At 33.7% G+C, this 16,264-nt stretch overlaps 2 protein-coding genes across 4 annotated transcripts; one reads left to right on the top strand and one right to left on the bottom strand.

Moving 5' to 3' along the window:
- Positions 1-542: 542 nt before the first annotated feature.
- LOC100245420 (methylecgonone reductase) lies at positions 543-7,882 on the top strand. Of its 3 annotated transcripts, none has more exons than XM_010666233.3 (6): positions 543-804; positions 4,437-4,542; positions 5,308-5,688; positions 5,781-6,027; positions 6,110-6,289; positions 7,262-7,882. In XM_010666233.3, exons 3-6 carry the CDS (start codon positions 5,372-5,374, stop codon positions 7,484-7,486), a joined length of 969 nt encoding a protein of 322 aa, XP_010664535.1. In that variant the 5' UTR covers positions 543-804; positions 4,437-4,542; positions 5,308-5,371; the 3' UTR covers positions 7,487-7,882. The 3 variants fall into 3 exon arrangements, with proteins under 3 accessions (XP_010664535.1, XP_059590801.1, XP_003634351.1); XM_059734818.1 differs by lacking the exon at positions 4,437-4,542 and adding an exon at positions 1,085-1,102; XM_003634303.4 differs by lacking the exon at positions 4,437-4,542.
- A 2,935-nt stretch (positions 7,883-10,817) lies between these two features.
- Positions 10,818-14,680, bottom strand: LOC100259050 (probable LRR receptor-like serine/threonine-protein kinase At3g47570). Its single transcript, XM_010666231.3, has 2 exons — positions 11,490-14,680; positions 10,818-11,394 (listed from the first exon to the last, which is right to left on the bottom strand). The coding sequence occupies exons 1-2, from the start codon at positions 14,149-14,151 to the stop codon at positions 10,976-10,978; spliced, it is 3,081 nt and encodes a 1,026-aa protein (XP_010664533.1). The 5' UTR covers positions 14,152-14,680; the 3' UTR covers positions 10,818-10,975.
- Between the last annotated feature and the right edge of the window lie 1,584 nt (positions 14,681-16,264).

Genomic DNA, 16,264 nt, shown 5'->3' with positions numbered 1-16,264 from the left:
ACTTCACACTAAGCAAATTTACCGAATTCCTTGTTTATTTCTTTTTCCTTTTTATTTTTTTAAAAGCTTCCATTTTTATGTTGTTATATGTTATGAAATTGATGTCAAATCTAAAGGATGTTTATTTTTTATAACTTTTTATTGAAAATAATTTGTTTTTAGATTTTAAGTTGTTTATTTTTAAATTTTTTTTATCATTTATTATGAATTTTTGGATTAAAAAAAAAATCAAAATATTTAATTTTTTTAAATCGAAAAAATAACATATTAATTTTTTTAATACTTTATAAAAAAAAATTATAAAAACAAATAATATAATACTTAATATTATTTAAATTTAAATTCTATTTAAAATTAAGTGAAAGAAAACAAACACTGCACTAGTGATTATGATATTCCTGCATAAATGAACTTTGTTTTTAAATCAGTAATTTTTTTTTCTTCCTGCTTCACGTCAAAATATTTTTATTTTTTGAGAAATTTTCATATTATTAATTTTATACACAATTAATTTTATTAATAAATCTAAATAAAGAACACCTCTTGTCTTCACATGGCAAAGTCGCCAGAGTCCACGGGAGCAACTCGCCATTTTACGCAACAGTGTCATCACCCAATCACGTCGATGGTTCAGAAAAAATCTAACTTCCAATGCTTGGTTCGGGTTCTCAATCCACCAAGGTCGGCCTCTCTCACTAGATGAGTTGGCTAGAAACCCTAGCTTGTAAAGAGGTTGGAATCCCTCATCTGCTCTCCCCAAAAAACCAATTTTCAATCTACCGAATAGGTTTATTGTGATTTCAGGTATGCTCCATTAATATTCTCAATTAACTCTCTAGAATCAAGTTACCGTTTCTTGATTAGATTATATCCGTTTGTGATTCTTTTATTTATTGTGTAACGGTTACGATTGCGAACATATATATAGATCTTTTCCCTTTCAATTCTTCCTCAAAATTTCCATATTCTCTTCACGATGGTTAGTTCTTCGTTCCCTAATCTATTGCTTTTGTTTTTTTTCTGCTTTCATTGTTTTGTTTTGTTTTTTAATTTGGGATTCGAGTTATCGCTATCAAATTTCCAGTTCACTTTCAGATTCAGTGTTAGTTTCTCTCTCTCTAACTTTTTTTTTTCGATTTTTTAATTGGTCATGCTTTGATATCTTAGTACTTCAGTTGTTTTGATCTTTCTTTTCATCGGATTGAAACTTTTGTGGTTATCCAATTTTTAATATGGTGCGTGTTGTCAAATTATGATGTGTAAAGTTTTTGTTAGAATTTTCTTAGAGGTGCTTTGATGGAAAGAATTTTCTGTAAATTCATTCCATCCATGGGTTGCACCAAAGCAGCTCATGTATTAGATATATATATATATATATATATATATATATATTATATTTAAGGATAATGACTGTACTTGCCTCATTGGAAGGGGAAAGTCATGAGCAAGAGAAATATAGATTTTAATCTTCTATTTTTGAAGCTAACTCCATGAAAAACAACATGAGAATTTAGATTTAAAGGAAAAAAAAGAGAGGTAGCAAGTAAGATCATATTTTGTTCTCAAGAAAATATGCATGATAAAAACTGAAAATTTATTTTCTTAATCTTCCTTTAACAAGATGGCATATCATGAATTGACTAAATTTGGCTTATTGCCAAAAGGTCATATGTTCTAAATTTTCAACTGTGAATGAATTGTATAATGTTTCCTTTTGTTTTTTTGTTTGGCTTGATGACTAAAATGGATTTGCATGTGACTGTTTTTTATAGAGTTGAAAAAAATATATAGTCCTAAAAGCTCACTAATGGAAATTAATGATTTGACAAAACTTAAAAGCAATGTATGTTTATATTTTGGAGAAGCACTTGAAGTTATTTTATAGAAACACAAATAGATATTTCTCATAAAACAAAATTAAAAAAAAAAAAAAAGAAGAAGAAGGAAACATGCCCATTCAACTAAAAGGTTCTTATCATTGGGAATAGCCTTATATTTCCCTTCTAAAACTCATTTTCTTTATCTCTCCAAAAATATAATAAATTTATTTAAAAATTCTTAACTCCTTATATCACATTCAAACATCTCATAAACTAATTCCAAGTTATTTGAATCAAGTAATTCATTGAATGTAATGCACATCTTTTTGTTTTTTTCTTCATTTATTTGGGTCTTTTTTTGTTATCATGTTCATTTTAACACTTAAAGTTTCAGAAAATTTTTTTGTTTTAGAATGAACAATATATATTTAAATATTTTTTTCCTTTAAAAATGACTTTTGGAGCACATTACAATCACAAACTAGATATCATTTCTTTTCATATAATATAACAATATTATGTTTATTATTGTTAAGACTATTGAAAAGTAGTTGATGCATGGATTAGCCCTTTATACATATAATTTGTCTTATGTTGAGAGAACTATGAAACCATAATATAAAAAAAAAAATTGTATATAAGTGTCAAAATCTCATATGTATTTTATTTTTAGCATTACATTTGGTAACTAGGATTATCTTAATATATCTTGTATAATTCCTTCATGATTTCTTCTAATTTTTTTTTTTCATCAAAGATCATTGTCTATGTTTGAAATGGATTTGTGGCAACATGATCACACAAGAGATGAGTTTTTTCAAAAAGATGGGTTCATTATTCAATGTCATACTCGCCATAGAGTTCAGAAACCAAATACTCCCAAAAATTACTATAAGTCCAATGTGACTTGTTTGCATCATCTTGAGTGATGTTTTGTGTGATGAAGAAGTGCTTGCAAAAGATCAAGAGCTCATGGTAGAAAAGATCTTATCATTTGCAATATAGATTGAGAATAGTCCCACTTAATGACAACCTATTACCAATGGCAATAGACATTATGGAAATATTGACAATGCGGTGACTTTTTGGGATTCCATGACATATATCATTCCTGTTAAATCATCCAATCTACCACAAAAGAAGATAAGGCTTGAGAGTCCTTGAAATATCAAGAATAATAGCTTTTATTATTTCCTTCCACGTATGAAAATATTGGTAATCATGGATATATCAATATTTGAGGTATATCGATGGATATTTAAAAAAAAAATATCGATAACCCTAAAATTGATCAAAATTCGTGGAAATGTAAGAAAAATCTCGTAGAAATGTAATTAGAAGTATAATAGACATTTTAAAGAATTTGATATATGTATAATATGATTTATCATATTTGATGATAATATCATATGTATCGATAAAAAATATAAATTATATAAGTGTGCATTTATTATTAAATTATATAAAAAATTATTTTATAATAATATTGTGATATTTGATTATAATATTTTAATTTAAAAATATATTTAATATTAAAATTATGATTCATTTAATTCAATTATATTAAATGATATAAAATAAATGATGATATATGTACAGTTGTGATATTTAACCATAATGTTTATAACGTGAAAACATTAACCATAATGTTTATAACTTGAAAACATTAACCATAATGTTTATAACTTGAAAACATACTTTATGCGTATTCATCTATTTTGGATGCATTTAATGATATAAAAGAAATAATGATAATTTGCATAAGTATTTTTTATTCAAAAATTTATATTTATTTTATATGTAATTATTATATAAAATATGTACATTTAATTAAGTGAAGTTTGGTTGGTTGGCTAGTGTTGGTGGGGGATTGTGGGCATGAGGTTAGGGGTTCAAATCTCCTTGGTTCCATTTCACTTGGATTTTCCCTCATTTCACTTGCATTTTCCCTTGCCTTTTAAAAATTCCAATTCTTGCAATCGCAAACAATTCATGACACCAAAAAGGTGTATTTAAGCATTGGAGTGGTGGAAGGCTCACAATGCTGGGCTGGTGTGAGAGTATGGGTTGGGCTAGTGCTTGGGCCCATTATAAGAGTTTTGGGGAAAAATAAAAAATGAAATGGGGATGATGTGGCATCAATATATCGGGTGCGACTACCGAAATATCATGAAAATGTCAGGGATATATCGGCGAAAAATGACGATTTTAATGGAAATATTGTGGCTCTGATATTTCCTCTGCATGTATTGTGTTGGAGGTTACCGATACACAAACCGATATATCTCGACATTTTCATCCTTGTTTCCTTTTGTGCCCCTCTTTTCCTTTCATTTATGCTTATGTTGGAACCTTTGAATTCATTAGATACCGATTCCTAAAAAGTCCTTCCTCATTTTTTTGTTGCTTATCTTCTTTCATCTCATCTCTCTCGGGGACCATATTTGTATTTGGTCTAATCAGTAATGATTCTATCATTTTTGTATCTGCATTCTATCATTTTTGTATCTGCAATTCAATATACATGAGATATATACCACACATGTATGCTCCCATTTTTCTCATATTTCTCATACAATTTGAGAATACTCGAATGGTTGATTCTATTTTTCTTAGGAGGTTCGTTTGATATCCAAAAACTGCTTAGCAACAGTCAAACATGTGAGAAATGTTGGGGTGAACCAGAAAAGTTTGAGTAGAGCTGAATCTAAGTGTTGGCAAGGTAAGCATCTTGTAGTGAGAGGAGTAATTATGAACCTTATAGACCATTCCCATGGGGGTTATCCTTCACTTGGAAGAAAAAAACCTACAACCCCTTAGGGTTATCCTGCACTTGGAAATAAGAAGTAGAAAAAGGAATAAATATAGTGATAATTTGATTCTTCGTCGCCGTAGTAAGTAGTAAACAAGAGAGAAAATTGAATTTGTTTCTTCTTATATTGCTTCAAGAAGATTTGAATGATCTTTGTGAATACCATTTCAGAGGTGATCATTGTCCTTTCAAAGTTATCTCTTCGTATTCTTTTCTCTATTTGTTCCACTAATTCTTTCTCCAATCACCCACCAAAATTCACTTTTTCTGTTCACTCTCTTTTATCCTATATAGAACTTATTGAATTAGCCAAGTGGATCATCATGTTGTCCAAAAACCTAGGTACATGGTGCTATTGTAGGGCCAGAAATGCACCCAGATCAGTGAGAGGAGCAAATTGAGATTGCCATGGCCCCAACAAGTCTTTGTCCACATAAACTGAACCAAACATATGGTTCATTTCAGGTCTCATAAATACATTTTCTTTAATTAAATTCTTTTCTGTTAAAAAAGTTTTGAACTCCAAACATGGTGAAATTTACATAGATGATGCTTGATTCAATTATTTTATTAATCTCATTCTCATTATCATCTGATTCACTGATTAATTAATTAAAGTTTTTAATCAAAGTGGTATGGTTCTCTGATGGCTTTCTTATTGCTCAACTAATATAGGCACTATAAATACGTAAAGTTGCTCCTCAAGTCTCATATATCCTTAACTTAGAGCTTCACAGAGATGGGAACAGAGCAAATCCCAGAAGTGTTACTGAACTCTGGCCAAAAGATGCCATTAATTGGCATGGGAACAAGTGCCGTGCCCCAGCCACCGCATCATCATCTCACCTCCATTCTTGTTGATGCCATTAAGGTAGGCTACCGCCATTTTGACACTGCTGCCTCCTATGGCTCAGAAGAATCTCTTGGCCAAGCTGTTGCAGAATCTATAGAGAGAGGCCTCATCAAGAGTCGTGATGAAGTGTTCATCACTTCAAAGCTATGGTGCAACTGCAACCACCATGACCTGGTTCTCCCAGCCCTCAACAACACACTCCAGTAATTAACTGTTGACATTTCAGTTGCATTATTGAAATTGATAGTGTATAAGGTTTGTTATATGTATTGGTTGTTGTTTTGTGAATATGAAGGAAGCTGGGAATGGAGTATGTGGATCTTTATCTGGTGCATTTTCCTTTGAGGTTGAAGAAAGAAGCTGCAAGCTTTGAGTTTGCAAAGGAGGATATCTTCCCCAGCTGGGACATGAAAGGGACATGGGAAGCCATGGAAGAGTGCTGCAGATTGGGCCTAGCCAAGTCTATTGGCGTAAGCAACTTCAGTAGCAAAAAGCTCTCTCAGCTTCTCCAATATGCTACCATCCCTCCTGCTGTTAATCAGGTTTACAAACAGGCGTGTTCTGTGGCATAAATATAATTGGCAGAGGTAGTTCATGGCTTGATGAAACTGAATGTTGTTTCAGGTGGAAATGAACGCAGTATGGCAACAGGTGAAACTGAGAGAGTTTTGCAGAGAGAAGGGGATTCATGTGAGTGCATGGTCTCCATTGGGAGCAAATGGAGCCATGTGGGGCTCACTTGCAGTGGTTGAGAATCCACTTCTCAAAGAAATCTCTGCTGCAAAAGGGAAGAGCTTGGCACAGGTACTTACAAATCTACATAAACTCTTTCTAAAACCATGAACTGGAGACAATACTTTGATTGCTTTTCGTTTTCTATGGAAGCAGCTTCAATGATGAATGACTCCTGAAACACACTGGCCTACCCTACAAAAAAACATTCGTTTAACATAAGAAAAAGCCCAAGACACAAGCAACTTATATCATCCTTCAACTTTTAATACGAGTGGAAGTTTTCGGCTGTTCAGTAACTGTTTTTTAACTTACAAGAGATGTGAAAAACTTTTGATTTCTTAAGAATTTGTCCTAAAAATTAGGTTTTGTTTTAAAATAATTTTGACAAGCTTTTAGTTTTTCTAATAAGAATTGAAAAGATAGAGAATGCTTTAAAAACTTTTATATTATATAAAGTATACAGTACCACTACTAAGAATTTTCATATTTGATTTCATGAAGAAATAAAAAATTATTTTTAAAATGCTTAAAATTAGTGTGACTTCTCCTTTTTTGTACAAATAAAATTTTTCCAAATGATTTTCAACCTTTAAAATAGCATAACTACAATTTTTTTTTTTTTTTTTTTGTAAAAGTCTATATCAAACCTTATGGATCTATAACTTCCATCCAATAAACTTTTTGTAATGCCCACACCTTCTGTTTTCTTATCCCAAGTGATTGGAAGGACGTCCCACGGAGTAAAAATATGCTACTAGGGAATTCCATGGCTTTTTGTAGTGTACACATGTTCTGTTTCCTTATCCCAAGCGATTAGAATTTGTAATTCTATGCGATGGGGAACTCAAATGTAAAAAATAGTTTTTTAACATATTTTTTTTTCCTTAAAAGTATTATATATTTATACACATTCCAGAACTTTTCGTTACATTCACTGTGTTTTCAATTATTTTTCATAGCAATCGATGCTACCTTAAATTTATTATTAAAAATATTCTATTTTCGGATTTGTTAATACAAACAAATGTTGGAGAAGTGCAGGTTGCATTGAGATGGTTGCACCAACAAGGGGTGAGTATTTTAGTTAAGAGCTTCAATAAGGAGAGAATGAAGGAAAATCTTCAAATCTTTGACTGGGAACTCAGTGATGATGAGCTCGCAAAGATTGAGCAGATCCCACAGCGCAGGGGTTTTTCTGGGCAAATGTTTGTTCATCATGATGGAATTTATAAATCCTCGGAGGAGCTTTGGGATGATGATGCATGACATGCTGAAAATGAGAACAAATTATCAGTACACTCTCATTATCTATTTGGAGATCATCTTGATCTTTAGTAGAAATCCCTGCGATTTCTTCCACCATCAAACGACCATGGATTTCGTTGAAATATCAGCGTAATTTCGGATATCGGTGGTGGTCAATGGTCGATATGAAATTAGTCACCGATTATTGGTTGAACAGAATTTTGGCAAAAAATCGGTGAAATTGTTGATATATCGGCCATTGGTAATGATGTAATCAATTATGAAAAAATATTTCCTAAATTGACAATGTAATCAATACATACTATGTATTCTAGGTAGTCCAATCATAAAAAAAAAACCAATAATGTAAACAATTATGAAAAAATAATGTGCTAAATTGATAATGTATTTGATAGATACTATATATAGTTATAGGTATAATTTTCAGTTTGGTTGGATTTATTATCAATTTAAAAAAATGAAATTGTAGACCCATTGGATCTATTTTGGTTTTATGTTTACTATTTAAAAAATCAAGATTATTAAAAGAAATTTTAAATTTTGATTATGGGTTTGTGAGTGTTAAACTAAGTTGGTAATTTTGGACAAAATATTTAAGTGTCTTTTAACTCGATTTTTTCAATTATGAAATTATTAGGTTTGGGTAAAAATTTATTTTCTTCTTGTGTGGATTTAAGAAGAGGCTAAGATCGAGCTTAGTGTGGACTCTAAGTATGCTCTGAAAGAAGAAGGTGCGAAGCTGAAAGTGGAAAGACGTTGGTCAACCGAGAAGGATTGGTAAGCTTGAACTAGACAAAACTTTGTGTTTAGTTTTTGTTCTTCATAGTAGACGTTTTCGATCAGTTGTAGGCCTGTGATTTTTTATGTGTTTTAAGGTTTTTCACATTAAAATATGGTGTCCTTGTCTCTTTTTCTTATTTTACTTTTTGATTAATCTTTAGTTTTTGATATAATTGGTTATTTGTGCATATATATTGAATAGAAGAAAGATGAGTTGAAATAGATGTGAATATTCATTAGATATTTTGAATAATTTTTCTGTTTATTTTGATTAATGATATCTTATAGTAATTAGAAATGAGTTAAGGAGAGAATTGGTTGTATGATTAATTTTGGGGAGTGTTACTGTATTTGCTTGTAACTTGCATTTGAAATCTGTTGGGGGAGTGTTGCTACATTTATATTTGTATGTGATCTTTGCTTTATATTGAGAAGTGTTTGCAGAGAAAAGAAGAGAATTGTAAAAATTTCTAAGATTAAATAAATTGTGTTGGAAGACTTTTTTAAATTGTTTAAGAACACCTATTCACCCCCTCTACTTATAGTCCATCTTTGAGATTCGCTTTTAGGGTTCAATTGGTTTTATCAATTCAATTAATTTTTTAGGCATCGCTAATAGAAGCAGTAATCAAGTTCATCTAAGTTGATGTTATTAACCTGAGTGTTGTAATAGTTGTCACTTATCACTTGTTATGCCTTTCCTCCATCAACACTCCATCCTCATAAATCATTTAGCTGGAAGCGGAGAAGTCTGCAAGGAAGAGGTCAGAAACATGAGTAGAGGAGCAATAATAGCAAGGCATCAGTTACAGGCTTACAGCCTTACAGGGTCAGATAGGCCAGAGTCAATGCACAAATCTACCCTTAGACCTTAGTAACATCAACCGAGCTACTTTTTTCCATATGCCAACAAACATGCTCAAGCTTTGATTGAAGATGGCAGAAGGATGCTGAATGTCCCCACATTAACCCTATTGTTTCCTAACTCCATAAAGCTATGGCCTAGCTCATTAACCAGTACATAGGCCCAAGAGTGGAACACCAGATCAACTGTCGGTCTTAGGCTCTCTATGGTCATGCATGAAGCTGAAGGGGTGATTCTTTTGGATTTGGTATAAATATGGCAGCATAGCATTGGCTTATCCACACTCTGCGGTACAGAAAAGCATACTCCTAACTCGTAAGTTATATATACTAGGAAAATCAACAGAGAGTCAGAGACCCACCCTCTGCTCCTCTTCTATCTATATCTTTGGCCCACAAGGATGGAGCTCAGAAACCAAATCCCAGGAGTGTTGCTGCGCTCTGGGCTGGAAATGCCTTTGATAGGCATGGGAACAGCAACTTCTCCCTTCCCACAACCTCACCGGCTCACCTCCATCCTTGTGGATGCCATTGAGGTGGGCTACCGCCATTTTGACACTGCTGCTCACTATGCTTCCGAAGAGCCTCTAGGCCGAGCTGTGGCAGAGGCTGTGGCCAGAGGCCTCATTAAGGGTCGAAGTGAAGTGTTCATCACTTCAAAGCTACGGTGCAAGGACAACCGCCCTGACCTCGTTCTTCCAGTAATCAACTATTAACATTTTAGCTGAATTTATTGAAATTAGTAGTTGAATTCGAGTTTGTTATACTGACATGTATTGGTTTTTGTTTTCTGAACATGTAATTATACATGAAGTAAGCTGGGAATGGAGTATGTGGATCTTTATCTGGTGCATTGGCCTGTGAGGCTGAGGAACGAAGCTCCAGACAAAGGATTTCGCGGGGGAGGATGTTGTTCCATTGGACATGAAAAGGGACATGGGAGGCCATGAAAGAGTGCTGCAGATTGGGCCTGGCCAAATCTGTTGGAGTCAGCAACTTCAGTTGCAACTATTTACTAATGGTAAAAGAAATAAGCACGAAAATTTTCAATATTTTAATGTTATTTTTTAGAATAATTCTCATTTTAATATCATTTTTTGATAAAGGTTGTGTCTTGATATTGAAAAATTGAAAGAGATTTAGAACTCATCATGTGAGAAAAACTGTTAAAGACTTCAATTATTAGAATAAAACTTAGATTAATCACTAAGAAGATGATATTCTTAATATCTGTCCAATCTTTTAATTGGAAAGGTGATTATATTATTTTTAAATAAAATAAAATAAATATAAAAGTGTTATTAATTAATTTACTTTTCTATAGGTTAGAGCCTCACAAATTTTGTATGATTTAATTTTAAATCATGTGCCCTCATTTAAAAAATAATTAAAGAATATATTTAAATGCTTTTAATTTATGAAAATTAATTTGAACAAATGAATTAAAATATGTATTTGATATGTTACTATTCAATATATAAATATACTTAATTTTAAAAAATTTGATAATTAAATGAGTTATTATATAAATTTAAAATTAATTACAATCTATTGGCCTGCCTTGCCCTGGCCCATGGAAATACGCCCAATGAAACCGAAGTTTTTAAGCCTACCATTTTTTGGGCCTGACTGGCCTTAAATTCTACTCAAATGGTAAAATGTTAAAAACCTAATGGATTGTCCGAAATGGTAAGAAAAATATTCTTAATTTCTGGATTTCCGTATATAAAGACACATTATAGTATCGTTTCTAGTTTTTACACACAATGATATATATATATATATATATATATATATATACCCACGCACTTGTAAGTTGAGCATAAGAGATGGGCAAGTAAAGTACTAAACATCAACAACACAATGGGGTGAAGCTCCTTCCTCCATATCATCGAGGGTAGGTTTGAGAAGGGCCTTGGCAGCAGTTTTGAGTTGGGAGAGAGCATCTCTGGAGCTGATGCGTCTATCTGAAGAGTCCACGGTGCAAGATAGCGCAACCCCAATGACAGCAATCAGACATTCGTGCTGCACTTCCTCGCTTATTGGGTGTCCTTCATGTTGAAGAGCTCCGGTGGGAAGCAGCAGCTCAGGGTCCACCACTTGCCTTACGTTTGTTGGGAAAGCTGATTGAACCCACTGGGCTAAGGTCAGTCCCCCGAGGAAACTCTCATGGGTTGGGCTTTTCCCTGTAAACATCTCTAACAACATAACTCCATAGCTGTACACATCTCCGGATGTTGTTGGTTTCCCTCCCAGTCCGTACTCTGCATCGACCAATTTTGTGGACAGTGTTGAACTCAGGCGATATGACTATTAGTGTACAATAAAAAGATCAGGTGTGTCAGTTGTTACTGCTAACCTGGAGGTATGTAGCCTATGGAACCCCTGAGACCGTGTGTGGAGGCTATTGACTGTTGATCGGCCGCTCTGTCCATCAGTAACCTGGCCAACCCGAAGTCCCCTACCTTGGCGGTCATGTCTTTGTCCAACAGCACGTTGCTTGGCTTCAGATCACAGTGGGCGATGGGAGTTTCAGAGTCATGGTGCAGGTAATCCATGGCGCAAGCAACGTCAATGGCTATCTTCAATCTCTCTACGAGATTCAGCGCACATCCACTTGCGTGCCTTCTCGTTCCCTTGATCCAGTCTTCCAAGCTCCCATTGTGCATGAAATCATAAATCAGAGCCAGAAATTCTACATTCTTAAAGTCCAAACTGGAGCATGAGGTGATCAGCTTCACAAGATTCCGGTGCCTTACGGTCCTCAAAGCCTCACACTCGGCGAAGAAACTCTTCCATGATCCATTTCTTTGGATGTCAAGCACCTTGATTGCGACTGCAGTACCTTCTGTAAGATACCCTTTGTAAACTGACCCGAAGCTCCCTTTCCCGATCAGATTTTGCTGGTTGAAATTCCCAGTTGCCATGCGTAGATCATCATAAGAGACCACTTGGTGCAGCACTTTAAATGAGTCCGACGTGATCGGCAATTTCTTTGCTTTGCTTTTCTTTAGATAGGCTAACACACCGACTGCCAAGCATATTGCTATCGCTGAAGCGATTATAAGTATAATATGAAAGACAGCAAATCTTCTTCCATGGCCTTTCGTACAGGCCAAATTCAAGCAAAGCTTTGAGTTTCCTTCAATATGAACACGGGAGAGATTTTTAAAGACTCCCTCGCTGGGAACAACTCCTTCTAGGTTGTTGAAAGAGAGGTTTAGCAATTGAAGGGCCTGAAGTTCTTGGAGACTGCTGGGTATTGAGCCAGTGAGTTGGTTTGTAGAGAGGTCAAGTATTTCCAAGCCCCTCACTTCCCCCAGAGTATCTGGAATAGAACCTGAGAATTTGTTGTTTGCCATGAACAATTCCTCTAAGCTCTTACATTTGCTAATGGATTCGGGAATGCTTCCAGATAAATGGTTGTGAGAGAGGTCAATTGTGACAACACTTTCGAGTGCTTCAACTTCTTGAGGCAAGGGTCCAGTCAGAGAGTTCTTGGATAGATTCAGCAGAGTGCTCAAACCGGGAAGGCCGAGAATCTCCTTGGGTATGCTTTCATTGAGCCTGTTATTGGATAGATCCATTGAGAGCAATCTCTGGAAGTTAGAAAAATTTGTGGGTATTCCTCCCACCAATCTATTGCTAGATAAATCAAGCTGACTCAATTGTCGGAGATTGCCAAGGGAGCTTGGAATTCTGCCGGAGATATTATTGGAAGCCAAATACAATTCCTGCATCTCCCCAAGTTCACCAATTTCTGGTGGGATTTCACCAGAAATAAGATTATGGCTCAAATTAAGCAAAGCCAAGCTGCTAAGATGACTGATTGAGGGTGGTATACTACCGTAGATCTTGTTCTGACCCATATGTAAACTTGCGAGAGAAGTAGAAAGATTACCAATAGATTCTGGAATCACACCCTCCAGAAAATTGCCATCAATGGCAAGGAAGTTAAGATGGGTACTGTTTGTCAAAGAAGTAATGAAATCGAGACCCTGATCACCTGAGCTTTTAATCCGATTGTACCCAATATTGTACATACGCAGCTGCGGAAGATTCCCCAGACCTGATGGCACTGATCCTTCCAAAAGGTTGTGTGCCATCCGAATGACATTAATGTTGGTGAGATTGTGCAAAGATCCAGGAATTCCACCAGTGAATTTATTGATGCAGAAATTGAAGATGAGAAGGTTTGGAAGCCTATCTCCAACATCACTAGGAATTTCGCCCCAGAGGTTGTTGGACGCCACAGCCAAATTAACCAGCGAAGTGATGTTGTATATGGATGAAGGGACAGTGCCCTCCAGCTGATTAATGGTTAGATCGAGTTCTTTCAAATTCTGAAGGCGACCCAAATCATCAGGAATCCTGCCACCCAAATTGTTGGTGCCCAAACTTAGCGTGTCCAGTGAGGAAAGGTTGCTGATAGAAGGCGGAATATCACCAACAAGCTGATTGCTACCCAGTTTGAGGATTTCCAAATTTCTGAGACGGCCGAGCTCTGCAGGAATTGTACCCGAGATTTCATTTTCCTTCAAGTCAAGGATCTCGAGCTCTAAACACATAGTTATGTTGAGTGGTATCGCACCTCTGATGTGGTTAGAGCTCATGTTCAAGACGCTCAAGCGGGAAAGGTCACCAACCTGATCAGGAATGGTTCCTGTCAATTGGTTATCCTGTAACTCAAGAGAGCTAAGGAAGGAGAGATTCCCAATATGCGGGCTTATGGTGCCTGTTAGCCCAAAGCCTGAGAGATCAAGGCCAATGACCCTATCCCTGGACTCATTGCATAAAACACCAGTCCAGTTACATGGGCTGGAGTTGTTAACATTCCATGAAGAAAGAGTCTCCGAGGATTCGCTGCTCAAATGATATTTAAATGAAAGCAATGCCTCCTTGTCGGTGTTAATGCTCAAGGAAGCTGAACACACAATACGAAACGAGCTTAGGGAGGACAGAAGAACGGCAAAAACAGCATAGTGAAGAATTAAAATGAAACCCATGTATGCTGGTTTCATTTAGTTTGGAAGAGGAGAAGATGCAGGGGTGGAGGGGAGGAAAAGATGTGATTTTGATGAAGCACTACATATTCCCCTACTCGTATATATATATATATATATATATAAAAGCGATCACGTATATGTAATAAATCTGAAAAGCAAACAGATTTTCCATGGTACGCAATAGAAATTTTCAACGACTTCAGCCTCATCTTATGCTGAAGGCTTTCCAAATCAGGACTGGGTCAGCATGGAAGACTTTGCCTCCACAATTGGAAGTCGTCTACCCGGTAAGTCCATAATTTGAGCGCCAACGGCACTTGGATGAATTGACAACAAATTGAACCTTTTTCATATGCAATCTCTCGCCACGGCTCCAGCTCTAGAAATAACAAGTTCTTCTCACATACAATTTTGGTTGAGCTTGCCCTCCATCTAAACGGAATACACATATCAAAAGTATAAACATTAGTTCCATCCACAACAACAAATTAAAAGTGAGAAGAAGTTGGTTCTCTACATCAATATTGCATCTGCCCAAATCACAGTGATGAAGGCCACGTAGTGGGATCATACTCATAGGTAGACTTTAAGGTCGACCTACCTCCCCACCAAGGAACTGAGTTTTTCCACAAATGAACTTGGGTTGATCACGTTTCTGTCAGACCTCATACTCGGTCTCACTTTCATGAATGCATGCGATGTCATTGCCGTTATTGTAGAAAGAGCACGCAAATGATGATTCTGAGCCACACGGCAAGTCCCTACATTAAGAGACAATATAGTATTAACTCTAATTTATTTTGCGGATATAAAAGTGGTGGACTAGAATATCCGTTGATCTTTCTTTTTTTTTTTTTTATTGCACCACCGTTTCCCAACCATAATAATTTTATTTTAATTATTTAAAATTTTCATTGTTTTTTTAAAACTTTTTATTATAAATAATTGAAAATCAGATTATTTTCTATTTTAAATTATAAATAAAAAAAAAGTACCTTCAAAAACTATTTTAAAAAAAATTCTTTCTAAAAAAAAAATGGTAATATGATTTTTAATTTTTATATTTTTTTTGAAAAAAAATTTAATTAAAAAATAAAAACTATTTTTAAAAATAAAAATTGAAAACCTTGTTTACTACTATTTTTTATATGAAAATAATAAAAAGAATTAAATTTTATTATTATCCATTTCTATTTTTTCCATTAATTATTTTAATAAAAAAAAAATATATATATATAGTATGTTTACAATCAAACAAAAGAATTGATCAATTATATATGTTTTTTGTGTGACTATCTTTTACATGAAAAATAATTAAATAACTAAATTATATATATTTATCATTCTTTTTAATTTTATTTTCTTTATTTATTTTTTGTCTAATAGAAGATTTTAATATATCTATAATTAACAAAGTAATAGATTAATTGTGCACATTTTGATCTATTAAAATAAATTAATTTCTAATTTAACTAAATAAAATTAAATAAGTAAATAAATTTGGGCTTAGTTCTATTTTTTAACATATCCTATATTAATATTTTTTTAGGGTTAAATAAATTTATTATTATTATTTTCTTTAATTCCAAAAATAAAATGAAATAAATAAATAAATTTGGTATTTTCTAACAGATCTTATATTTATATTTCTTATGGTTTAATAAATTTTTATTATTTTTTTCTTTATTTCCAAAATATAAAAGGAAATAAATAAATAAATTTGGCTTAAATAATAGTTTTTAAGTAATTTATTTGTTTAATTTTTAATTACATTTTGCATTGAAAATAAAATAAAATAACCCGTTTTATTTATTTTAATTATTTTAAATGTCAAACTATTGAGAATATAGTTTTACACACTCACATGGACATACTTTATGTATATGTATGAAATTTATACTGTTATACAATACTATTATACTAATTGTACAAGGGTGTACAAGATTGTACATTTTGAACAACTTTTTTTTTTTTTTTTTTGTCATTTAAGGATTATACGTTTTCCTACTACAAATTCTTTCATTTCATGTATTTTATTTAACTCGTATATGACAATTCAAATACTTATCCTAATAATGATGTTTAGGGAAAAAAATTTGTTTTTACGTTTTATATCATTTTCTAAATC

This window comes from Vitis vinifera, chromosome 18 (genome assembly GCF_030704535.1).
Source record: "Vitis vinifera cultivar Pinot Noir 40024 chromosome 18, ASM3070453v1".
NCBI lineage: Eukaryota > Viridiplantae > Streptophyta > Magnoliopsida > Vitales > Vitaceae > Vitis > Vitis vinifera.
Note: the sequence above shows the minus strand (reverse complement) of the source record. Positions and strands in the feature narration are given on the sequence as shown.